The 26,067-nt window shown below is 35.9% G+C and overlaps 1 protein-coding gene across 3 annotated transcripts; it reads left to right on the top strand.

Annotated features, from left to right (window-relative positions):
- Positions 1-14,607: 14,607 nt before the first annotated feature.
- On the top strand, positions 14,608-23,719 carry LOC136202451 (senescence-associated protein AAF, chloroplastic). Of its 3 annotated transcripts, XM_065993082.1 has the most exons (13): positions 14,608-14,630; positions 15,334-15,717; positions 17,007-17,159; positions 19,091-19,164; positions 19,979-20,055; positions 20,148-20,219; positions 21,701-21,769; positions 22,009-22,055; positions 22,161-22,290; positions 22,376-22,444; positions 22,526-22,629; positions 23,157-23,232; positions 23,314-23,719. In XM_065993082.1, exons 2-13 carry the CDS (start codon positions 15,401-15,403, stop codon positions 23,461-23,463), a joined length of 1,338 nt encoding a protein of 445 aa, XP_065849154.1. In that variant the 5' UTR covers positions 14,608-14,630; positions 15,334-15,400; the 3' UTR covers positions 23,464-23,719. The 3 variants fall into 3 exon arrangements, with proteins under 3 accessions (XP_065849154.1, XP_065849172.1, XP_065849163.1); XM_065993100.1 differs by lacking the exon at positions 14,608-14,630 and having other exon boundaries at positions 15,556-15,695; XM_065993091.1 differs by lacking the exon at positions 14,608-14,630 and having other exon boundaries at positions 15,592-15,731.
- The last annotated feature ends 2,348 nt before the right edge of the window (positions 23,720-26,067 follow it).

Genomic DNA, 26,067 nt, shown 5'->3' with positions numbered 1-26,067 from the left:
TCGAGAAAACTCTGAATTTTTAGTTCCAACAATTCTTCGCTATCTGCGGCTGTGGCTCCCGCTCGCCGCTCCTCGCCTTCTCTGGTGATTCCGGCTCCGGCTTCTTTTCCCGCGATGATCGCTGCTTCCGGGCCCTGCTCCGGGAGGGCTCCCTCCCTCTGTAACTCTGCCGCCTCCTTGAGGTATTGCCAAATTTTGGCATTCTCCTCCTGCAAGCTTCTCTGTTGGTCAATGATCTTCATTTGAGCCGCGGTGTGTACGGCCTGCGTAGTTTGAAAACCTTGGATTGCGCTGAGGAGTTGAGTGGCGTTGAAGGCTTCTTCTTTTTCTGGGCCTACCTCCTCCATCAAAGGGCCAAGGTTTCTGGGGGAGATCGGAAGGCATTCTGGGGCTATGCCTTAGAAACTGCCCTCTTCACCCTAAATCGAGTACCAACTAAATCCGCTAGTTCCACACCATATGAATTGTTCGTTGGTAGGAAACCCACATTCTCATTCATGAGAGTATGGGGTTGTTCAGCATTTATCAAACGCGTAGCGTCAGACAAACTAGATTCTAAATCTGATAAATGTTTCTTCATTGGATATCCTAGGGAAACTGTAGGGTATTACTTCTATCATCCAGATGATCAGAAAGTAATATTATCCAAGCACGCAACCTTCTTGGAGAAAGAGTTTCTCGAAGAAACAGAAAAGGGAAGCATGATTGAACTTGATGAAGTTCAAGAAGAAGAAACACCGACTGAAACAATAGAGGCGGTTGAGGAACCCGAAGCAGTCCCATTGGATGAGACTCAAGTGCCGCCTACTCGTAGATCAAAAGAGTTCGTGAACTCCCAGTTAGATATGGTTTTCTAGTTGGAGATGATGACGAGGTTCCCGTGTTAGACGACGAACCCGAAAACTACGAAGAGGCTCTTACCAGTCCAGATTCTAAAGCATGGCTCGAGGCCATGGATTCTGAGATGGATTCCATGTACACCAACCAAGTGTGGACTTTGGTTGATCCACCCAAAGGGATAAAACCCATTGGGTGCAGGTGGATCTTCAAGAAGAAGACTGATATGGATGGAAAGGTTAGCACCTACAAAGCTAGGTTAGTAGCGAAAGGATATCGTCAGAAACAAGGAATTGATTATGACGAAACTTTCTCTCCTGTGGCTATGTCCAAATCAATCAGAATAATGCTCGCTATTGTCGTTCACTACGATTACGAGATTTGGCAAATGGATGTGAAAACAGCTTTCCTAAACGGAAACCTGCTTGAGGATGTATATATGATGCAACCTGAAGGTTTCATATCAAAGGATGCAAACAAGGTTTGCAAACTTCAGAGATCCATTTATGGACTCAAGCAAGCATCGAGAAGCTGGAACAAGCGTTTTGATGAAACCATAAAACAATTTGGTTTCGAACAAAATTATGAGGAAGCTTGCATTGACAAGAAAGCAAGTGGGAGCTCAATTGCATTTCTAATATTATATGTGGACGATATATTATTAATGGGAAATGACATAGCTCTACTATAGTCGGTGAAAGTTTGGTTATCAGGTAACTTCTCCATGAAAGACCTTGGTGAAGCAGCTTATATACTTGGTATAAAGATCTACAGAGATAGATCAAGAAGACTGTTTGGTCTTTCACAGGCTACACACATTGAAAAGGTGCTAAAGTGGTTTAGTATGCTTGTATCGAAACGAGGTAACTTACCCATGGTACATGGAGTAAAGTTAAGCAATCATCAATGTCCTAGAACCGAAAATGATAAGAAGCGCATGGCTGTAATCCCGTACGCCAGCGCAATTGGTTCGATTATGTATGCTATGCTTTGCACTAGACCTGACGTAGCATTCACGTTAAGTATAACGAGTCGTTATCAAGGTAATTCGGGAGATGAGCACTGGAATGCCGTCAAGAACATTCTTAAGTACTTGAGAAGGACTAAAGACATGTTCCTAGTGTACGAAGAAGGGGATCTGAAAATAGAAGGATTTTCAGATGCCAATCATCTCACATATGAGAACGATTTTAGATCCCAATCAGGATACCTGTTTATCTTGAATGGGGGCACGGTCAGTTGGAAGAGTTCCAAGGAGGGAAGCGTAGCTTTCTCTACGACCGAGTCAGAGTATATCGCTGCTGCGGAAGCAGCAAAGGAAGCGGTTTGGATTAGGAAGTTCATTACTGAACTTGGTGTGGTGCCTGATATTGTAAATCCCATTACACTGTACTGTGATAACAATAGAGCCATTGCGCAAGCAAAGAAACCACGGTCTCATAATGCATCCAAGCATTACCTAAAGCGATACCACATTATAAGAGAAATTGTGGCAAGAGGAGATGTGAGGATAGAAAGAGTACATACAGAGGACAACGTTGTAGATCCGTTGACAAAGCCCTTAACCCAGAAAGTACATGATCGTCATCTAACTTCTACTGGGATAAGTTATAGAAACAATTGGCTTTAGTCCAAGTGGGAGTATGTTGGGGTTTAGTGTCCTATAGACAATTGTTCTTGGATATACACTTAATGTAAATGAAGTTTTCTTTATATCATTTGTTTTTATGAGATATGGTTTCATAACTATATAAAGGCAACCTCTTTTAAGAACTAAATAAAGTCTAATAAAAGGAAATCCCTAAGTTTGTTTAAAGTGATTATAAAGTGTTCATACAAGCATGAAGTGAGACGAAACTTTATAATAAACTAACAAACTTAAAACCACCCCAAGTCAAGTAATATGTTTAGGATTGACATATCACTGCTGAGACTTGCATGTAACAATGTCTTCTGTCGAGACAGAAAGCTGATCTCACAAGCTTCAGATATGCAGATATCTGGACAGTTACGTGGATCCAATGAAAGGGAGTTCATTAGGATTGGGGACCCGGCTTGAGATAACATGATGGGTAGATTCATCCTTGTCACCTGTTCATCTCATTGGTATTAATAGGTATAAGTAATCCTCAGACTCAAAGGAATGTTAATTAGTGATTCTGAATTATGGAATGTGATGATTTGATCCTGTTGTAACACGATCCATAACAGAGATGACTCTAGGGTGTGAACGGCAGACGTTGGGTCTCATAGGAAGTAATTGCATGAGAATTATTCATTGGATTGAGCATTTGTCACTCCCAATAAATGGGAGATACGTCCAAGGATCGCTTGTGGAAGACTTGACTCTAAATCCTTGCAAGGTGATAACTTAAGACTTGAAATGCAGATTTCACTTAACTTATCTAATTGGAGTTAACTCGGCCTGTACAAGTAAAACAAACGTCTCGCTATATGTGACTTGACATTATCCATAGTCATAAGATTCAGTTCAAGGATGTAGTTGATAAATGATCGAATTATACTGTAATTAATACGGAAAGGTCAATGACAAAATCAACCTGTCTTCTTATAGCTCTGGGGGAATGTTTCGGATTTGCTAATCACATTTCGCGTACTCATTCCGTTATGCAAAGATTAAATATAATTCTGAGAAAATTAATTTAATAGTTGCATACGGCTAGAAGCAATAAGAACCTAATGGGTCACACATAAGACTTGGAGCCCAAAAGAGAAACATATGTTAATTAATTGATGGAAGCCCAACTGAGTCCACCAAGGCCCAGTAAATAAAGGGGGACGATTTTTATGTATTAAATGCATAAAGAAATTAATTTGATTTTAAGCAATCCTAATTAGATTATGATTGTGAATTAAATTAATTAAAAGATAAATAAGTTAGGAGGTTTAATGAGATTAAATTGCTCCTATTATTATCCTAAAAGGTTATTATTATTATCTTTATATTTAGATATAATTATAGATAATAAATAAGAATTATATTCCGAATTAAATTCTTATTCAGTAACCTAATTCTATCTAACTGGGGTTTAGATACAAGAGAGTATATATACCCCCTCTATATGTAAATTTCGGCCAACCCTAGTCTGCCGGAGAAAGAGAATTTCGACCCCCATAGTTGAGGACGAGATCATTCACCGCTTCCTCCCAATTCAATTGATTTTCATCTCTCTCTCTTATTCCTTGATCTTGTGTTGATTTATTAGAGGCAATCTATTCTTGATTGCTTTTACACGGTTGATATCTAACTTGATTTTGGATTGTGTTTTTGTCTTGTGCTCGGGAACTCGGAGTAAGAGTTGTGGGCACTTCGATTGCAACGGTAGATAGAACTTCAAAAGGTATTTCCTTATATCCCTCTTTATATGAAATAACGATTAACGGATCTTGGGTTAATGGAAAAAGGTTAAAAATTTTATATTTCCGCTGCCATACGTTAGCCTATTTTCCATCACCCCAAAATAAGGCTTTACAAAGTCATTACGTGAGCAAGCAAAAAAAAAAAAATTCAAGGGGGGGGGGGTCCAAAGACAAGTGACCTCCAAAAAAGATATGAACTATATGTTGAAACACCTTTCTACATGATTTTGATTTGACAAAATTATTTAAAGTAATAGTTAATTTCCTATGATAAAATATTCCAACACATTAAATTTAAATGCTTTGATTTATTAATACTAATGTGTTTGTTCAATGTTGAGTTAATTGGATTTATAAGAATCAATACATTAAAATTTTAAAGCCCAAAAGCCCACAAAAGAAAGTCAAGCCAAAGTCAACAGTTGAAAACCAAACGCGGCCCAACAGAGAGAAGGATCGAGAAGCCTTCTCAATAGCTTCAAGACGAAGCTGCTGAGTCAAGCGATAAGGAAGTCAGGTTAGCAGCTGGCCTGGACAACTTGGAGATAAAGTATTTCCACTTAAGGAAATGTTCAGACGAAGTAGAAAGTTGTCTGGAAGACTTTTCCTAAAATGTGCAGCCACTCTGACCAGCCTGAGCAAAAGCAACTGATCCCTGACGAAGACAGAAGATGCAAAGTTATTATTAGCCGAAGACACTGAGCACTGACCAGATGAAAGCGACAGGAAGCCGTTTCCCTCCAACGGTTATTTCGAAATTCGAAATGACCGGTGCCTCAGATGTCACTATAAATAGGCCTCTCAAATGCTTCATTCGATGCAGATCTTCATCAAGTTGAAACGCTGACCAAATACCAACTCGAAGTTCTGTCTTGAAAAGCAAAGCAAAATTCTTACACCAATTCCTATTTTTGTGTAAAAGTCTAGAGTGATTCATTCATCTAAAGTGTTCTTAGCTTTTGTTAGAACAAACACTTTATCATTTCTAGAAGAATAGAAAGGAGAAGCTGAGTTGCTCGGTTATAGCACTCAGCAGTAGTTATAGTATTGAGTAGAAGAATAGAGGATGGTACTCTTGTATACTCAGTAGCTATTTGTAAACGGCTTGTGCTCTACCTTTAAAGAGCTCAGTAGAGGATTCAAAAAGCTCAAAAGGATTCCGGGGATTGGACGTAGGCAAGGAGGCCGAACCAGGATAAGTCTGCTGAGTAACATATTTCTAACCCTTTACTCCTTTATATATATTGTTTGCTAAGTACTTCCTAGTAAAACGCTAAAGAACATACGCTGAGTTGAGTGATCTGAGAGTTGAGTTCAGGAATAGACTTAAGTGCTATCTCCCAACTCACGGTAGAAACAGTTTTAGTCAGTAGTTGACTAAGCCTGCCTCTAACCTTACGCAGTATTATTGTGCTAAAAGACTTAATAAAAGTCTTAGTTTAAAATATAAGTCAACCTTACGTGAAAATTTGTAAATAGTTCCTAAGTCCCCCTAGGAACTAATCTTGTCACGTTACACGGGATCAACGCTACAATCACATAAAATTTAGGTGCTCAACATGCAACATAATTCAAATGAATGTAGGTGCATTTTGCATGCTAAGCAACCCCCAAAATAAAACTAGCAGTGTCCTCAATGCTAAAGAAAACAAAAGATATAGAGTTTTCTTACCATGTTCTGCTCATGCAATCAAAGAGAAAAGAGTTTAGAGACATTACCAAAAGAGAGATTCCAAAAAAATAAGACATCAAATTAAGTTATCCATTGTTGCTTCAACTGGTGTTTTGAGCAGATGATAAGCACAAATATACCTAATTTAGCATATATAAATGTGTTTTTTTGCTATTGAACTATTTAACCCTTCGAGTGCTTTCATTCTTAGCAAAATTCAGTATCCAAAACCTGAGTAAGTTCATCAATTCTGGGGGAATACGTAAAGTCTATGCTTTCCTCTAAATATTTTTGTCATGATCAAAATAGGGGATATAATTGAAACCCAATTTTGATGAAATTTTGACTATGACAAAAATTACAGTTAAGGAATTATATCCTTCAAGGTATTAAAATTCAGAATTAATTATTTGTGTTTATGTGCTAACAATTTTAGTTAAGTGTCTAAAGTGGTTAGAAGCAACATATATAAGTTAGCCAAAAAGGCCTTAGAGAAAATAAAGGCTTAGCCGAAATAAGCCCAGAACCCAAAAGTAGAAGCCCACACCGAAAGTCAACAGAAGACTTTCCCAATCTGGCAAAAATACAAAAGATAGAAGACTATGTCAAAAACCTATCTCTCTCTACATTCACCAATATGGAAACACCAGTATGCAGCCTACGAATTCAGAATTTAGAAGATCATTAGACGCAATTCTCAATGGTCAATAGTCCTCTCAATTCAGAAACTGTTATTTCCTTAAATGGTAATATGGCACAACAGTCAAAAGCTCTAGAGAAGAACATAAGTTGTTTCTTCGCAATGGCTACCTTCTGATTCAAACGACTAGTTTGAAAGCTCCACCTAAAGGTGCAACCAAGCCGAATCGAGACCGAATAGGGACAGACTCAGCTCAAGCTCGATATAGGTTCGGCTCGAGCTCGAAGCTCGCCAAACAGTTCATTTTGAATTTTTTTTAAACAGTTTTGAACATACTTAACTGTACTTGATTAACATTTTATTATAAAAAAATCAGCATTCTAATAAAGGAATACCAAATTTAAATTAAAAAAACAAGGGAAAAATACAAAAATAAATCTTGTGGTTTGAGCTATTTTTAAACATAAACTATGTGGTTTAAAAGTTGGGAAACAGGTACCTTGAGGTTGATTGCATTAGCAAACACAGTCCAAATTGACTAATGGTGTTAAAAAAAAGTCAAAAGGAAAAGAGTGAAATTTTCCATTATATGTATTTATTTTATAAATTAACCCATTTATTATCTAATTATCACAAAAAAACCCCAAAATAAAAATAAAAATCAAATGCACCATCTTCTACGTCTCTTTTTATTTTATTTTTTTTCTTCTTCTTTCTCTCTCTTCTCTCTCCTCTTTGTGTTTCAAAATTCAATTAAAGGTGCTTCCGACATTGGAATTTTAATTATGAGTTTGAATGCTACAAATTAATATGTTGAAGACAACAAGTCCAAGTGAATATTAATTGAATTACCAGATCATAAGTGCAGATGGGATGATAAATCGAAAGAACTCCCCAACTCCTCGGAACAACTCCAAAGTAATTGGAACTCGGGTTTTAGCACAAACGAAAGAAAATTTCATATTAGATGTTAGAAAAACAACATTGAACCAATTGGATATATTGATAGCTAAAGGCCCACCAAGATTACCGAGGCCAGATTTGAATACCAAAAGCCAACATAGAGGTATGTAAAGAAAGTGAAACAAGAGAGCTAATTAACATAGCTTTGGTTAAATTCTATATCTGGAAGTATCTAGCAAGTGGTTGAAAGATTGCATTTGCAAATAATGCTGGAATTAACAATCTTGTAAATTTAGCAGTTTCATGAGTAATTACTGGATTTTGTCCCAACAATGCCAAACTAAGATTAGAAAGAAGATAGCCACAACAATGCCAAACTGAATCAATTGATTTTGTATGATGTTTATATTAATCGTACCATCATTTTGTTAATTCAATTGATTTTAGAGAGAAATTAACAAAGATGAGAGAGAAGAGAGAGAAAGAAAAAGAAAAAGAAAAAATTAAAGAGAGATGAAAAATATAGTGTATTTGATTTTTATTTTTTATTATTTTGGGATTGTTTGTAATGGTTAGATAATAAAGGAATTAATTTATATAATAAATAAATATAAAAACAAAATTTAACTATTTTTCCTTTCCCTTTAACTTTTAACTTTTTTTTAATACTGTTAGTCCATTTGGATTGTTTTTGCTAACAGAATCAACCTCTAGGTACCTGTTTGCCAACTTTTTAAACCACATAGTTTATGTTTGAAAATAGAACAAACCATACGGTTTATTTACAAATTTAAACAAAGTAATAAGACTAAACAAATATAGAATTTAACATGTAGTCTACAACTATATAGTTTCAGATTGAGTGTTGGGCGAACATTTAAGTGTTGTTTAAAGTTACTAATTAAAACAAGTAATAAAAAGTTACAAAATTAAAATGTATTTAAATTAAAAAAATAAAAATTAATATATATATATATATATATATATATATATATATATAATTAAAAAAACTCTAGAGCCAACTCACAAGCTTTAGAGCCAAACCCATGGAAGCTCAGACTCGTGCTCATTAATGCTAGAGCCGATCTCGAACTCGAGCCGAGCCAAATCAATCCGAACTTTGACCAATCCGAACTCGAATAGTTTGTGAACTAGGTAGGCTCGTTTGCACCCCTAGCTCCACCTATAAAAGCAAAGTCCAAGTTCCATTTCCATAACTGATCATCAAGCTTAAAAAGAGATACACCGCAAAAGTGAAAAACAATAGCAAAAAACAAAGACACAAATCCTTTTCATATTTGTGTAAACATCTAGAGAGAGATTAGTTCTTATTAATTTCTTGTCGGAACCCGTGTATTATAAAATTAGATGCTTTGTTGTTGCTTCGGTTATAGGCATGGACAAGTGTGATAGTTGTGTATTGTAGTAAAGGACGGTACTTTATTCAAGTTTAGTCTATTGTGTAAAAGGTTTACACTCTACCTTCGAAAGAGTTTGTTATTAAAGCTCAAAAGAATGTATTTTAAGGAATGAGAGTAGGCAGAAGCCCGAACGGTATAAATATGGTGAGTAATTTTTTTTCTTCCTTATATTGGGTTTCCCGGCTTTTGAATATTGGATTCTCTAAGGTGCCGTTTGGTTCGCGGAATAGAATTGCTATTCCAAAGGAATAGAATAACAAAGAATGGAATAAAAATTCCTAGAAATAATTATTCCTATGTTTGGTTGATGGAAATAAAATAGAATAGAGTAGATAGTTTTTTTATTCAAAAGACAACATTACCCTCAAATGTAATGTCTTATTGATCTTTTAAAATTTTAATTATTACTCTAAATTATTCAAATATTTAATATATATTATTTTAAAAAATATATAAAAAACAGAAAAAAGCGAAACATGGAAGACGGAAAAAAACACGAAAAATTTTAAAATCGAAAAAACAATAAAAACATGATTATAGAGACGTGGAAAGCTATGAAAACGCAAAAATAGGAAAAAACATGTACAAAAACCTCATAAAAACAAGAAAATGCAAAAAAAAAAAACATAAAAAGATGTGGAAAACATGAAAATGTTAAAAACATGAAAATGTTAAAAAATATGGAAAACAGAAAAACATGAAAAAATGCAAAAAAACGTGCAAACACAAAAACTAAAAAAATTCAAAAATCATGAAAATAAAAAAATATTAAAAACAGAAAAGCATGAAAAAGTAGAAAAACACGAAAATGTGAAAAAACGTGAAAAACGTTAAAAACACGAAAATATGAAAAATGTGTTTATTATGTTTTTTCATATTTTCATGTTTTTGTATTTTTTTTACGCTTTTTCATGTTTTCTAAGTTTTCTTGTTTTTGGTGTTTGTTCACATTTTCGTATTTTTCGCGTTTTGTCACGTTTTCGTGTTATTCACGTTATTGTATTTTTTTTTGCTTTTTTTTGTTTTTTCACATTTTGACGTTTTAGTTTTTCGGTTTTTCGCGCTTTCATTTTTTTTCGCGTTTTTGTATTTTTCGTATGTTACTTTTTTGTGTTATTCACATTTTTTCATGTTTTTCGTATTTCATGTTTATCGCATTTTTCACGTATTTGTCACATTTTTGTGTTTTAGCATTTTTTATGTTTTCGTGTTTTTCGTATTTTTTCACATTTTTAGTATATTTCGTGTTTTGTCACTTTTTCGCGTTATTCATGTGTTTGTTTGTTTTTTACGTTTTCATGTTTTTCGTTTTTTTATATTCTCGTGTTCGTTACTTTTTTACATTATTCACGTTTTTGTGTTTCATATTTTTTAACCGTTTTTTCATTTTTTTTATTATATAAATTATGGATTCACCAAAATATATAGGATTTGAGAGATAGACTAGAGAGAAGATTGAGGATTTAATGGAGGGTAGTTTTGTAAATTACAAAAAAAAAACAAAATTAGGAATAGACTGATCCTGTGATAAATTAAAGAATAGATATTCCATGAAAACAAGGAATATGGATTCTATGGAATAGCTATTCCATAAAAAAAATATTGAACCAAAGGTGGGAATCAGAGGCGGATCCAGCCTAGAGCCCGAGGGGGCCGAAGCCCCTCCGGCCATCGGCTCCGCCCTTAAGTACCGTTATTTTTGTCCCGTGTAGCTCCCCCAAATATTAGTATATATTTAACCTATGTAGTATTATCTCAAAAGTTTAAAGTAGTTGGTTAAGAGTCTTGTTTTAAGGTGAGAGGTCATGAGTTCAAACCTTTAAAAAAAAATGTCCAGTCCTAGTTGACTGGACTTTGAAAAATTAAAAATCGGACTAAAATTAGCCCCCCAGACGTCTATTCCGTGAACCAAACGAGCCCTAAGTGTTTATCAAGTATTCATCACTCTGAATATTCTATGCATATATCATCCTTTGTGAACTGGAATAGTTTGTAGCAACTTCAAATGGGTGTTAAATGCACCATTGGTCACTGAACTTATATGGTTATCTCAAAATGGTAACTCAATTTCAATTTGTCTCAATAAAATCACTCAATTTTGAGTTTTGTCTCAATTAGGTCACTATGATGATTTCCGTGATTAAAAAACATCGGAATGATAACATAAGTGATACGTCAATATGAGACAACTCATATTTCTAACCGAAATGACACATGACATCTATATATGCGCCACTTGGCTATCACGTGTCGATTATTTTTATGAAAAAAACTAAAATTTAGTTTTTTTCATAAAAATACCGGACATGTGGCTGTCACATTTTGTTTCGGTCAGAGATTTGAGTTAACTCGTGTTGACGTGTTACCCATGTCATCATTCCGATGTTTTTTCACCACTAAAATCGACGGAGTGACTTAATTGAGACAAAACTCAAAGTTGAGTGATTTTATTAAGACAAATCGAAGTTGAGTGACCATTTTGAGACAACCATGTTAGTTTAGTGACCAATTATGCATTTAACCCCTTCAAATGGCTCCAAAGGTGAAAAATTATATCCCGAGAATGTTCTCTTCCTACTATGAATAATCTTAAAAAACTACGCAATAGTCTTGCTGATGTATGCCCAATCTGTGATAAGACTAGAGAAGATAAAAACCATGCTTTTCTGCTATGTGATAGTGTTCAATAACTTTAGGCATTAACTTTTTGTGACTCATGAATGACTGATTTCCTGGAATGGTTTTGGAACGCGTTGTCTTCAATGAATGTGAAACTAATAATAGAAATGTCGGTGCTATGGAAGCATCGTAACTAGATGGAGCCTGCCTGTCTGCCTGCACAAATTCTTCAGCTTGCCTATCGAGAATTCATGGACTGGCAGTCCGCCTAGGCTCTACGACCTCAACTGTGTACATGTGAAGCTCTGTTTGTATCTCCCTGGTCCAAACCAAGATGGCTTTCTCACTTGTAATGTGGATGCAGGTGTATTTAGTGAGGAGGAGTATTGCTCGCATAGGTTTTCTGCGACGGTATCATATCATGCTGCATTAGAAGGTTGTTATGACCCTGTTATTGCAGAAGCCACTGCTGTTAGAGAAGCCCTTTCCTAGATTAAAAGGTTCGGGTACAATAAACAAGATGTTGGAGATATAAGTATCCATCACGATATGATAAATCATGAATGCCTGCGGAGAATTCAAAAGGGTGAAGTCAAAATGGCATTAAGTAAGATGAAGTTGAAGAAAGCAGTAGGACCTAATGGCATCCCTATTGAGATTTGGAGATGTTTGGGAGAAAGAGGAATCGAATGGTTGACGACGTTCTTCAACAAAATTTGGAGAAACAATAAGATGCCATCAGAATGGAGGAAAAGTACCTTAATCCCTTTGTATAAGAACAAAGGCGATGTCCAAGATTGTGCCAACTATCAGGGAATCAAATTAATGAGTCACACTATGAAACTTTGGGAGCGAGTGATTGAACAAAGGCTAAGGAGGACGGTGAAGATCTCGGAAAACCAGTTTGGCTTTATGCCGGGAAGATCAACTATGGAAGCCATCCATCTAACGAGACAATTAATGGAGCACTATCGAAATAAGAAGAAAGACTTGCATATGGTTTTCATTGACTTGGAGAAAGCATATGATAAGGTACCAAGGGAAGTACTTTGGTGGGCCTTGATAAGGAAAGGCATTTCGCGGAAATATATTGACATCATAAAGGACATGTATGAGGGAGTATGCACGAGTGTACGTACTAGTGTTGGGAAGACTGAAGAGTTTCCTATTACGATTGGAGTGCATCAAGGTTCCGCACTAAGCCCATTTCTTTTTGCCATCGTTATGGATGAACTAACAAGTTCACTTCAAGATGGTATACCATGGTGCATGCTGTTTGCAGATGATATTGTGTTGGTTGATGAGACGAAAGAAGGAGTGGAGATGAAGTTGGAACTATGGAGGCAAACTCTAGAATCTAGAGGCTTTAAGTTGAGTCGAAGTAAGACAGAATATTTGGAGTGTAAGTTTAGCGGCCGTAGGAGTAGGGAGGCAGGGACAATCACCCTGGATGGGAGAGTTGTTCAGGCCTTGGATTGCTTCCGGTATTTAGGATCTATTATCCAAACGGATGGAGAAGTAGATGGAGATGTTGCTCATAGGATTAAAGCTGGTTGGTCGAAGTGGAAGAGTGCTACGGGTTTCCTTTGTGATCCCGGCATGCCTAATAGATTGAAGGGAAAATTCTACCTGACGGCAATTAGACCAGCATTGTTATATGGTACGGAGTGTTGGGCAGTGAAACACTGCCACATCCATAAGATGTCGGTGGCGGAGATGCGTATGTTGAGATGGATGTGTGGTCACACGAGAAAGGACCGGGTGCGTAATGAAATAATTAGGACAAAAGTAGGGGTCACATCTATTGAGAATAAAATGAGAGAAAACCGACTAAGGTGGTTTGGCCATGTGAGACGTAGAGCGCTTGATGCGCCGGTTAGGAGAACCGAAGAGTGGCAAAGGGATGTAGTGGTGAGGGGTAGGGGAAGACCTAAGCAAACTTGGAGGAGGGTGATCGAGAGTGATATGAGTTTATTGGGAATTGAGGAAAATATGGTAGTGGATAGGACGGAGTGGAGGGAGCGAATCTGTGTCGCTGACACGACTTGATTTTCACGGTTTTATATGATGGTTCATGTTAGCCGACCCCGAATCATTTCGGGACTAAGGCTTTGTTGTTGTTGTTGTTAAAGCCATAAATCAACAATAACTTTCTTATTTACATGATGTTATTGCTGACCGTGTAGTTTTATTTAAAGAGTTAGACAGTCTGTCTATCTCATTTGTTAAGCATTGAGTTGTTTGGTATTCTACTGGATAGAGATAAAAATAAAAATTGGGACATGGATTGAGATAAGGATAAAGTATAAGATTTGAAGGATAAAACTAATATCCCTTTCTTATCTCTCTAACCTATCTCTACAACAAACACTCCATTTTTTTTATCCTTAACTTTATGTCTTTATCTCCTCTAACAAACAACCTAACCTGTTAGTTTATCCACATCAGTTTCTTATCGATTTAATTAATAAAGTTTGTTCCATCTCTTCTCCTCTTTTCTTTTCCTCATCTTCTTTATTTTCCAATCATCATCTAAGATTTTTGGACGATTTTTGAAGAATAAAAACAGTCTATTTTTTATCCTCATGTAAAAACGTTTAAATAAGATCAATTTATTTTCAAGATTGTTTTGATTTGGGTTGAACATCATCTATTTCATTTTTAAATTGTTGTTTTGATAATGAAGCATTTATGGTTATTGATTTTATTTTTATTTCATTTTGATAGACTTTGATGGTGATTATTCATATTTTGGGCATATCATATTAAATAAGATTGCAAAATAAACTTGAAATATATACATAGTGAGTGCGAGGAACTATATAGATAGGTTTTCGTGATTCCTCGTTTATTTTTATTTTTTATATATACATAGTGATCACATTACATATGTAAAAAGGATATATGTATAGTGCGAGGAAGATGATGATAATGAAGTGAGAGATGTAATCCGCAAGAAACAAGTGGGAAGGCATTACATCCAAATCCAATATTTATTAATTCCCTTCTTGTCTGCTTCTGTTGGCCTTCACCATGCCACTCCCTCTACTTGTGGCTCCTATTTCTTCTCCATTTTTATGGGGCCCTCCATCCCTTTTCTTTCCCTATATAATCCTTCTCTCACTCTTCATTTCATCTTCTCGCTCGCTCTCTCCAGGTCAGTTTTTACTTCTCCTCTTCCAATTTCACTGCCACGCTTTCCTTCTCATTCTCAATTCCTTTCTTCTTTCTTCAATTCCATAATTATGTGTTTATGCTTTCACTTTTATCTTCCATATCAATATTCCCATGCCCTTTAATTTTTTCAATACATGAGAATTAACCTATTCTATTCAGAGACCTGCCTATTGGTTTTCTTACTTTTTTCAATTTCTTTGTGCAAAACTCCATTTCAATTTTTCTGCTCACGAATCATAATATACCAAAGAGATGGAAGGAGATGGCTCACTTAGCTATTACATGGTTGCTGTGTTGAATCTCATCTTTGCTTCAGACAGAGGCATGCCTCTACACAGTTTATAGGGCGACCTATGTAGAAGATGTCAAGTGAAAATTATTTAATTTTTCATATATGTTTCTGTGCATTTTACTGTTTACACCAAATTACGTTTGGCATTAGTGTTGCAACCACTTGATGAATTTGTGATTGTGAAAGTAAATTGTCCTAGGAAAGCTTATTTTAGATCAGATGAATCAACTCTATGTACATATATTAGCCAATTTGCAAAAGTGGCTCTCATGGTGCTTGATTCTCACATACTTATCATATGACCTTTGGTGGACTCTAGAATTCCATTCTCAAGTCTTTCAGTTACATTGCAGACAGTATTTGATCCCAAAATATATTTTCTCTTTCTCAGATAAACTTTGAGTTCTTACAAGGGAAATGTTGGCTGGTGTCGGTTGATTCTCGTATTGATTTTTCCCATGGCACTTAAAACAACAAAAGTCTCAAGCAGCACTTTCTTGACACAGAGATCCCATCTAGCTATATTTTCTTCTGCCAACACACTGCAGCAAAGCAGGTCACATTCCCTAAACCAAGGAATTGAGCTTCGGCAACTGAGCACTGCACATCTCATGACAGCAAAATTGGCTTGCGCTGAAAACTTGTGGGGAGTGCATGGACGACCAGTTGGTTTGACTGTTTCTCGAAGATTTTCAACACTCTGCCGCTCAACAAGAACTCCTGGGACTGAAGAAGAACGCGTTAGACCTTATGGTGATTGCTCTGCTGCATCCAGGTCACATTATCTCAGTAATAATTGTAGCTCATCATTTTCAATTTACAGCCATGTCAAAATTCATGCAATTAATGGTTGGACCCTTTTTTTCTTTCTGAAAATAACAGCGTCAACTGTTTTTTTTTTTATATATATATTGCCAATTAAATTGGTAAGGGAAGGCTTGCCCCCAATACACCCTTGTGGTGGGACCCCTCCCCGGACCCTCGCTCAGCGGGGACGCGTAATGCGACCGGGCCGCCCTTTTTTTTTTTTTTAAGAGAAGTAATACTCTTTCTTGGCAAAATGATATGTTAATGTGATTTGTGGGAAAGAGACATGATAGGCATTCTATGATGTAAAGAAAGTGGTCTGACTTTCTAGAAACTTTAAATCAGGATTGGTCAGTGAAATACTATGCTCTCCCTTCTTAGGCTAAAGTCATGTGGTGAAAGGTGCAATTAGTTTGAAATGCTCTCCGGGTCTACAATATACCAGTTGTGTGAAGAGAAATTTTATACTGTGGAAGCACTAGGTTAACGGCTGAGGAAATTGAAATTTCATATTGCTTCTTGAATGGGGAGTGCACTAAGCATGTAGATGCATGCATGCTAATGGGATATATAAGCTAAAGTTGGAGAACTTCACATGTTTAGATGTTGCATCATTGTCCTCACTTCTGAAAATTACTATATTGAGATTCTCTAATTCTTCCCTGCTTTTGAAGTGCTCTAGATGATAATTATGAATCTCAAAATTAGATATGTAGTAAACTAGATGTGATAACTTTAATTGATGCATAGAGTAGTTGAAGCTTTGATCTTATATTCATTCCCATGGTGGAGCAAATGTTGTAGAACAAGGTTAGGCGTACAACAACTTAACTAATTTTTTCTATCGTAAAGCTTGAGTTACCACAATTACTTCTCAAAGTGTTACATTTCTGTTTCTTTTAAACTTAACAATGGGGATATTTGAATTAGCTAAACTTAAGATAGAAGTTCCTATTCTTTTGATCATGCAATCAGATCTAGACCTCTGAATTTACAGCATGTTTTTTATCCATTTTTTCTGTTTGGCAATGTTCTCAAGCTACAAATTTTGGGTATTCAGCTATTTTGTTGGTCTGTTTTCTTTGGTTTAAGTATTTCGACTTCCTAGACTCTTAATCTTTCAGATAATCATTCTTTTCTATGTGGAGAAGTCTAATGCTTACTTGTCAGTGGTTTGCTATTCATCTCCATGGTTGCTTGTGTTGAGTAATTAAGATGGACTTTGAACTCATAACTGAAAATTGCTTTCTGTATCAGCTCACAAGGTAGAGAAGAAGAAGCTGGACGTTCAGTTGTTCCAGGCACGATCATTCACCCAAACCAGGGCCTAGCTGAAGCTTGCAAATTTGTGCACAATGACGCAAAATATGTAAATGAAAGAGCTCGTAACGACATCATCTTACTTTCACGGTAATACACTCACCCCCTTTCTGCTTATCACAACTGATATAGCTTATCATGAGTTCATTGATTTGCAATGGGCTTAATACCGCCCCTAAATTGTCCAAAAAGCTTGATTGTCCCCCTGAATTTTCATGGTGTCCTTGTAGGACCCTGAACTTGCTTAAAACCCGTGTCTAATAAATCCTTCAGTATGATAAAAATAGATTGCTCCCTTTGAGTGTGTTGCACACGCAGTGGAATAGTCAAACCAGCTGATAGATGGTCACACGAGGCATAAATGAGGAAAACAAATTAAGATTTATTACCGTTCTCCTCAATCGACATATACAGCTGAAATCCCTAAATCAGAAACTCAATCCCTGAATCACTTTGTTTCTCAACCCCTCAGACAATATCTCTCAACCCCTCTAATCCCTCAAAAAACACTCTGATTTTCGAAACCCATAGCTGAATATGATTTTTGAGCGGCGGGTTTAGGAGGCGAAGAGAAGAGATATGCGAAGACAGAATTGTAGAGTTGTTTGTGATTTTGGAAGAAAACACGATCAGGTTAGTGTTTTTTTCTAGCTCTTTACTATAAGTGTCTGCAAATAAGAAATTGGCATTTGGGAGTCTGTGGTTCAATCTGGCAATTAGCTTCTGTACTTTGGAATTGAATTCCAAAACCCATTCATCAACTCTCTTTAAGCATCGGTTTATCTCGGATTTCATTCTCTGTGACGGATTGCAATCCAACGAACCTAATCGATGAAATAATTGGCTTTACCATTATCTCTTGACTTCATCAGAGAAAATCAGATAAAAGAAAAGAGACACAATGAGAGAAGAAGTACAAATCGCAAGAATTAACAGAGAAACAGTGCTGCTGAAAAAAAAAACGAAGGGGAAGAATAGAAGAAACCCTAATCAATATATAACAAGCAAAACCAATTCAGAAAAGAAAAGAAGAATTGTAAATCGCAAGACAAAAGAAGAAAGTCTGGAGAAGAAAAGACAAGAGAAGCAAATTTCAGAGTTGTAGAAGAGAAGAAAGGAAAATTCAGAGAAGAAAGATAATAGATTTAGGGATTTAAGAGGAGGAACCATTTCGTTCTGTCTTTTTACATGCCTGGTTCTCTGTGGTGCATGCCCAATGCCACATCAGACTGAAGGACTTATTACACACCATTTAAGCAAGTTCAGGGGGGCGGCTGATGTATTAAGCCTTTTCAATGTTTACAATTGGATATCCATGATAATTTTTGGAAATTGCGTCTGGAGTCTGAAATATGCACAATACCTCCTGAATTAATAATTCTTTTACAAGAATTTTTACCCCTAGTGATCACAACTGGTTATCTAAAACTTGAATATTCCAAATTCCCATTGAAATGATTTATGGTTGTGGCTAAAAGAATTCAATTAGAATTAGAGGCACCTTGCACATTTTAGATTCTTCATGTCCTTCAAGTACTTGAATTTTGGAAAAAGTACAAAAATGTTCCATGCATTTCCTCCTTATATTTACACTTCAAGCCATGTGGATTTAATTTGGCGCTTGGGTTAATGTAGCGTTACTGCATTAGCACTATTTTGCAGATATACTGAAAAATCATTTAAATTTGGTGACATGAATAAATTGATGACAACATAATAATAATAATAGCAATAATCTATTGTTCACATGGTTGCCAACTAATATTTAAGACCTTCTAAAGGGTTAAACAATACTTTTGTGATTATTTAAAATAAGAGTTGAATATGCTTTTGACCCTATGTGTTGCGTCAGCAAAGTTGAAGAGTTTCGATCTATTGGGCACTAAGTCCTAATAGCGTAATGATAAAGGTTTTAAAGTACTGAAGCATGAAGCATGAAGCTGGGAACTTTCTGTACTTCTTTCCCTTGAATCTTTGTGGAATTTTTTCTTTTTTCTAATTATTTTTCAGTGCTATTTCAGTGAAATCATGAGGCTTGATGCTCGCGTTCGCAGAGATGTTGCTATTCTTGGGTCAGGGTTTCTTAAACTTGATGGTAAGCTGGTTTATCTTTCATCAGAATCAAGAGTTCTTATCCTCATTTCAGATGCCATATAATATATGTATACCATTGGAATCTATATGACAAAGCAAAGTCTAAAAAAACGAATCAATTTTCTGCAATCGAGAATGTGGACTGGGTTCCTGGTGGAAGTTTCTTTCTCTTCAGAGTATAAGATAGTGGATGAGAGCAGTTCATTTTTGTGAAAGAACAATTGACTTCTTGTGAAGTTGGCAGTCATGACTCAACCATTAGGAATTAGTAGAATAGAAGGGGAGGCTTAACCACGTGCAATGCGAAAGAAAAATATAATTCAACCATTTCTATATGGTGCCTAACGGCCTAATATATGTGTTGATTTTTTACGAAGAGGGCGAGAATAACAGTGGAGATAGGCTGGTCGTGGCCTAATAAGCCCAAGAACCCATAGTGTGGATGTGTATACTAGGAAAAAGAAGAATACACGTGGAAAGCTGGGGTAATTGGTGAGCTGGGAAATTGTCATTCCTTAAAGGGAGTGTTGGATACAGGAGAGTTAGTTATAGAGGGAAGACTGTCCTTGTGTGAGGTAGCTTTGTGATATTTCTTCTATTTTGTTGGGTCTGGGCGAAGGGAAGGGAGATCTCTCCTTGGAGCAGTGTCTAACATTGCTATCTTCTATTGTTACCTCCAAGGGTTTATGTATTATCAATAACATTTGCAGTTGTTTTTTTATCTTTACTTTGTTTGGATAATTGTTAAATTGAGTTCATATATATTTATATATCAATTTTCTTGACTTATTTATTATCATCATTGATTTTGGTAGCTCGAGCACGAGAAGATACGGAGAAAATTGACCGCAACATGAAGAGAAAAGCTGAACGTCTTCATTACATAGCGAATGTATGCGTCTCTAAAATAATTGGATTTGTCTAAATTAAATATACATGGTTTTTGCTTGTGTATTTTTTTTCAATTATTTTATCTTCCTGCAGCGCATAAAGGTCAGAGCAGAGTCTAGATTGAAAACTGCTGCAGATAAGCATTGGAGTGATGGAGCCTTAGTGGTACCTGCTTCTATTCTGTTACTCTAGGCTTTCAGCATTTCTTCTTTCATTGAATTTGATATTAGAAAAAGATATATACATGAATACAAAGCAAATTAAGAAAGAAAAAAAAAAAATCAGTTTCTCTCTCTGCTTGTTTTCTAGATTATGGTTATCTTCTACTAATAGTAAGTAATAATGAGTCATAATATATATTCAATCTTGATTATTTTATCTCCTTCTAACATATTGAAAATGTTGGTTGTCAGTTTGCTTTTTTCATGTTCTTTTTCTCATCTCCATGGACAAAGTTGCGTTTCACCCTATGAGAAACTTGGGCCTAATTAAACGCCCAAAAAGACATCATGAAGGAGAGAGGGTTAGACATAAATGGCTCATTGACTACATAACCAATGTGGGATATCTTGCAACGCAGTAAAAATAACCTGATTCAATTCCCCGCTTCTTTAGCTAGTCAGTACACTGTCATTCTTTGACATACACCTTCCATCATGTGTTATACATATGCGTCCATGCGTATTACTGGTCCAGTTTGTGTTGAAAAAGTCATGGCCGATATTTTGGACCATACAATGAAGTGTCAAGAGCATGTATCTTTGTTTGTCTTCAGATGCAATTCCATCTGAAGTGGGAGACATAAAATAATCCACTTACAAAAAGGGTTAAGGTGAATTTCCCCCCTAACGTATTTGGGCAGACGTAATTATATCCTTAACATTTTCAGATGATTACAGATGTTGAAAAATGGAAAACTTAAGCAACCGTAGAAATGACGAGGATGAAAATGTACCTCGAAAACTTTAAGGGTATAATTGCGCTCTCTCAAATACGCTAGGGGTATTTTTGGCCCTTAAACCCGTTTGAAAATGATTCCATAAGATGTATTTACATCTTTCTATTGCAGCATAGACTTTGAGCTTGTGCTTCATTTTGTGGAAAGACAATTTGCATGCCGCTTCTCATTTGTTATTTTATGATAGATCTTAAAGAATTTAACTAATGGTACTTGGGAACAATTTCTTATCAAAAAGGACATGACGTTAAGTTCCAGGTTATATTGTTTCCTTCTTCAGGAGTGCACGTTTTCATGTCACATTGGTTACTTCTTCTAAAGTGCACAAGGGTGGGGAGAGAAATAACATGCAGAAAAATAATTGATCTAGTTGAAAAAACTGCAAAACGAGCAACCGTAACGTGTCAGTGTAATTCAAGGGAATGTGGTTTGCCTGAAAAGAACATTAGCTGAGGTGGAATATGCAGAGGAATAGGCTGGAAGCTTTAAAAGATTGAATCAATGGTGTAAAATAAGTAAATAAATGTTCAGATTGAAATGAACTAGGGAAACGATCTGTTATGATATTCTCATCCATGCATGTCTATTGTCTTATGCATTGTGAAGGAATTGGTATATGCTATGTTTGACGCATATACCATATATGATACATTAAAAAAAAAAAAAAACTCTCTCTGATCTTTTGCAGGATGATTTGCGCCGTGCTGACATGCAAGCCAAGCAGCGAGCAATGGAAGATGCCCTAATGGCTTTGGAGGTGAGTCCATTGCTATATTATCAAGGAGAACAATTTATGCACTGATTGATAAGTATGGGTATCACTTCATTATATTTCTTCATCAATCTGAACATTGGTTCGCTTGCATGTTGTAATATTGAAACTATACTCTTTAACTTTTACTATTTTACTATTTTATTCTTGTTTTCATTTTTCTTTTTCCACGCCTCTTAAAAAAGAGTTTTTTCTAAATTTTTTTCAAACTTTGTGCTACACAGTTTGTCAAGAATATTCATGATTTAATGGTGAGCAAGATGTACAAATTGTAAGTTCTATGTCAATGACATGTCTCCTTGTACTCTTTAAAATTCTCCCTTGATTGCTGAAAATTGTTCATTCCTGTGGTTTCTGCTACATGGTTGGATATTAGTCCTCTGCAAAGGGATAAAGGATCACTCTCAACTAATGACATGCTGGGGCGTATAATGCTTGAGAAAAATGGAAAGACTTTGGATTTCTTCCCTGGAGAAATTTCTACTAATCGCATTACTGCTATTCAGGTCCTTATCTTCATGGACAAACTTGCATGTTTTTTTCCTATTCTCAAGAATTGTAATTACTGTTTCTGTATTTGATAATGTGCAGGAAGTCTACTGGAGCATGGCATCTGCACTCTCTGAGGCTGATGGAATTGACTATACTGATCCAGAGGAGGTTTGACATGAACCCGTGTTCCTAAACTATTTGTAGGATTTTATGATTTCTAAGTCGCTGGCCTTTATCTTGCTTGAGCAGCTTGAGTTGTTGATCACAACTCTTATAGATCTTGATGCAATGGATGGTAAAAGCAGTGTATCTTTATTGGCAGAGTGTTCGAGTTCCCCGGATGTTAATACAAGGTAAGCTACATAGCATATATTTTATTTTTAATGACTTAAGCCCATCACACTCCTTACCTCATTTTCTAAATAAATAGGTTGGCAATCTGTTTCTTGAGTTCCTCTTTACATATGTACCCTTGGAAACGAATGACCAAGAAATTTGCTGTTATTATGAATACACGGATTCTTGATGCTTTCTGAAACCACTTCAAGCATCATCATTCCTTTGAACATTGTTCACAGGCTTATTGGAAAAATTATCATTTTTGGGTCCCTGTATTTAGTCAATTTTGACTTTCATCTCTATACTTTGATTTTTGTTAAATTATACCTCCTAAGGGAGAGAAATGTCACACTTGGCATTCATGGAAGTTCCATTTTGAATCAAAAGGTACATTTGAACAAAAGTCAAAGTTTGATCAACTAGAGAGGCTAAAATTATGGTTTCCCCAATGTTATTAGTCTCTTATAAATAAATCCTGATGAGCAGGAAAAATGTATTGGGTTGTAAAATTTTGTGTGTGTTCTTGTGTGGTTGGGTACAGAAAAGCATTGGCAAATGCATTAGCAGCAGCGCCATCCATGTGGACACTTGGAAATGCAGGCATGGGAGCATTGCAGGTACGTTAATTTTTTGAAACAGAGAGGAAGTAAAAGAAAAGCCCTTTATCTTTCCATAACTCCTAGTACTGGATGATACAGAGACTGGCAGAAGATAAAAACCCGGCAATTGCTGTTGCGGCTTCGAAAGCAATATTTGAACTAAAAAAACAGTGGGAAATAGAGGAAGGAGACAGCTTGAGGTTTATGATGAATGAAAAATCTGAGGAAGTAGAAGACATGAGTGATTAGGATTACAGATTGATAAGCATGCTCATACACTTAGACTGTAGGTATATCATATAAAAGTTGCAGCAGCAGATGCAATTCAATATCTGATGTAATCAAAAGAAAAATTAGTTTATATCCAAGTTATAACCTAATCTCTCTATTATAATTTATAATGTTGAAGAATCAGGGATGAGATTAACACATAACATAATGTCTGTCTCATCATCATGTACTGGATTTGATTTACCACTTATTAGAGAGCACATTAGTTCAATTAGCAATTGAATTCCTTTATATTATAAACTTTCCAACATATAGAAAATAATTTGGTAAATGAATTGAATTCCAAGAAATTGATTCTTGTGCATGTGGGAAATCGAATATGGTGTTTTTTCTTTTTGGAATATTTAGCCAACTTGAGAGATTTTCGAGCAGTTTAAACCAACATAGAATTCGAAATTAAATTTATATACAAATACAATAATCTTAATAAAATCATGATATTGTTGAGATTTAGCAACACCGTAAAGCGTCCCTGTGAGGCGCCGTTGGGTTCGGCCGGAGGCGCTCTGATGCCTAAGTTAGTAAACTTCTCAAGAGAATAAACTGTAATGACATGACAAAGTAGGGTTGAGAATAGTGTGCAAGTGTATCTCTGTTGTCATGCTACAAAGGTATTTATACAAGTTTGAGCGATAACTGTAATAACCTTCTCTTTTAATGAAGAGTAACGCTCATCCAATGTAGTTTAACTTCATCTTCTAACCTCCAAGCTTTTGGCAGGTTCTCAGCCTTCATTAATGCTAGTTAAATGATAATGAGTTACGCCGTCTGATCCTCTACTTCTTCTAGAAGGGTATTGGCATATGAGGCGAATCCCCTTTGGCCCCTTTTTGGGCGGATCCTTGTAAGTAGTCCTGGTACGACACCGTATTCCCGACTAAGGCGGATCATAAAGGGATATGAGACGACATCGTATTCATGTTTATGCGTTATGTGGCGGATCACAAGAAAGAATGCTCAAGACGACATCGTATCCTTATCTGTTCGCCATATATCTTGGTGGCAGGTCTTTTCTCTTTTAAGCCCTCTTCGCTAGGGAATATCTCCAGTTTAGTCCTTCATATTTCATGGTGGATGCTATCAAATCAATTGTTAGGTTTAACAACTGAAATCCGCTAGAAAATAATCATAATCATAATAATAATAAATATCTAGATTCTCACATTTAAATATGGTTTTTGGAAAGTTAAAATTTTTAACGTAAAAAATGGTTTATCGGTTATCTAATTGACATATATGACATTCTAGATAACTTTATTGGTAATTTAAACTAGTTTTATGTATTTTGATAAATTGTTTATTTTGACGGTTATTTTATGATTAACTTGTGCTAAATTGAGTAGTTTCTCCAATGTGATATGCAAGAGAGAAATCATTAAACAGTTCCACAACTTGGAGAGCCATGGAAGTTAACTCGAAGAACAAAAAGTTCAAATTGAAAACCAATGGAATATGCTAACCGGTTCATTGTCTAACTTGTTTATCTAACTTATGCATATATGTCGTATTCTATAATGAACAATTTATTCCTATTTTAAAATGCAAAATAGACATCTAATGAACAACTTATTCCTATAAGAGTATGGTAATCAGATCATATGTATATTCAAGGCACACTAGAAGACATCTAATCAGTTCATATGTATATTTAAGTCAAACCAGAAGACATCTAATCAGTTCATATGTATATTCAAATTAGGGGCAGAACCAAGGGGGGTTGGGGGGCTCGAGCCCCGGCAGGCGGCCGGAGAATTGAGAAATTTTTTTTTAGTAATGGTGTCTGGTAATAGTTTGGAGAGAATTATATTGACTCTATATAGTATTATTTCAATGTTTAAAGGTAGATGAGATGGTTAAGGATGCTTACTTCTATTTAAGAGGTCTTTATGTTTAATTCCTTTCAATCTCATTTTCTTTTAAAATGTTTTTATTTATTTTAATTTTATTTTTCAATACTTATAAAAACATGTTATCATTTTTAATTAATTTAAATTGACTCTTTATTTTTATTTGGATGACACTTTTGAATTCATTTTTAATGTCTTTACCATTAAAAAAAGTAAATATGTTTAATTTTGTGGGCTGCTATTTACCGCAATATTTTTTCCACCTACCGCACTATTTTGACAATTATGCCATCCTCATAATTTAAACTCAAAAAATCAAAAATCTCAAATCCTCTCTAGCTTTTTGGTTTTTCAAAAAACCTGACCTAAAACAACATGCCGCCAAAGCCAGGAGCGGGTAAAGGCTTCATGAAATCTCCGGTAAGTTTTTTTTTTAAAAAATTATTCAGAAATCACGGGTTCCGCCTCCGAATCGGAGGCGAAACCCGTATGAATTTACCCTAAACGGACTTCCCGTGCCGTTTCCGCCAAGGGTGGAACGGACGAACTGTCCATTCCACCCTAGGTGGAAACGGCACGGCCGTTCGTTCCACCTAAAGGTGGAACGAACGGCGCCGTCGTTCCACAGTACGGTGGAATGAAAGGCGCAATCGTTCCACCGTACTGTGGAACGATGGCCATGCTCGTTCCGCCTTACGGCGGAACGGTGCGCGCC

This window comes from Euphorbia lathyris, chromosome 1 (genome assembly GCF_963576675.1).
Source record: "Euphorbia lathyris chromosome 1, ddEupLath1.1, whole genome shotgun sequence".
Lineage (NCBI taxonomy): Eukaryota > Viridiplantae > Streptophyta > Magnoliopsida > Malpighiales > Euphorbiaceae > Euphorbia > Euphorbia lathyris.
This window is presented reverse-complemented; position numbering and strand designations above follow the sequence as displayed.

What these genes read in the sequence shown, in the direction of transcription:
- LOC136202451 (XM_065993082.1), top strand. Translation starts at nt 15,401, where the DNA reads ATGGCACTTAAAACAACAAAAGTCTCAAGCAGCACTTTCTTGACACAG. An exon ending in GTCTTCATTACATAGCGAAT is followed by an intron (nt 20,056 to 20,147) that starts GTATGCGTCTCT and finishes ATCTTCCTGCAG; the next exon opens with CGCATAAAGGTCAGAGCAGA. An exon ending in GGAGTGATGGAGCCTTAGTG is followed by an intron (nt 20,220 to 21,700) that starts GTACCTGCTTCT and finishes GATCTTTTGCAG; the next exon opens with GATGATTTGCGCCGTGCTGA.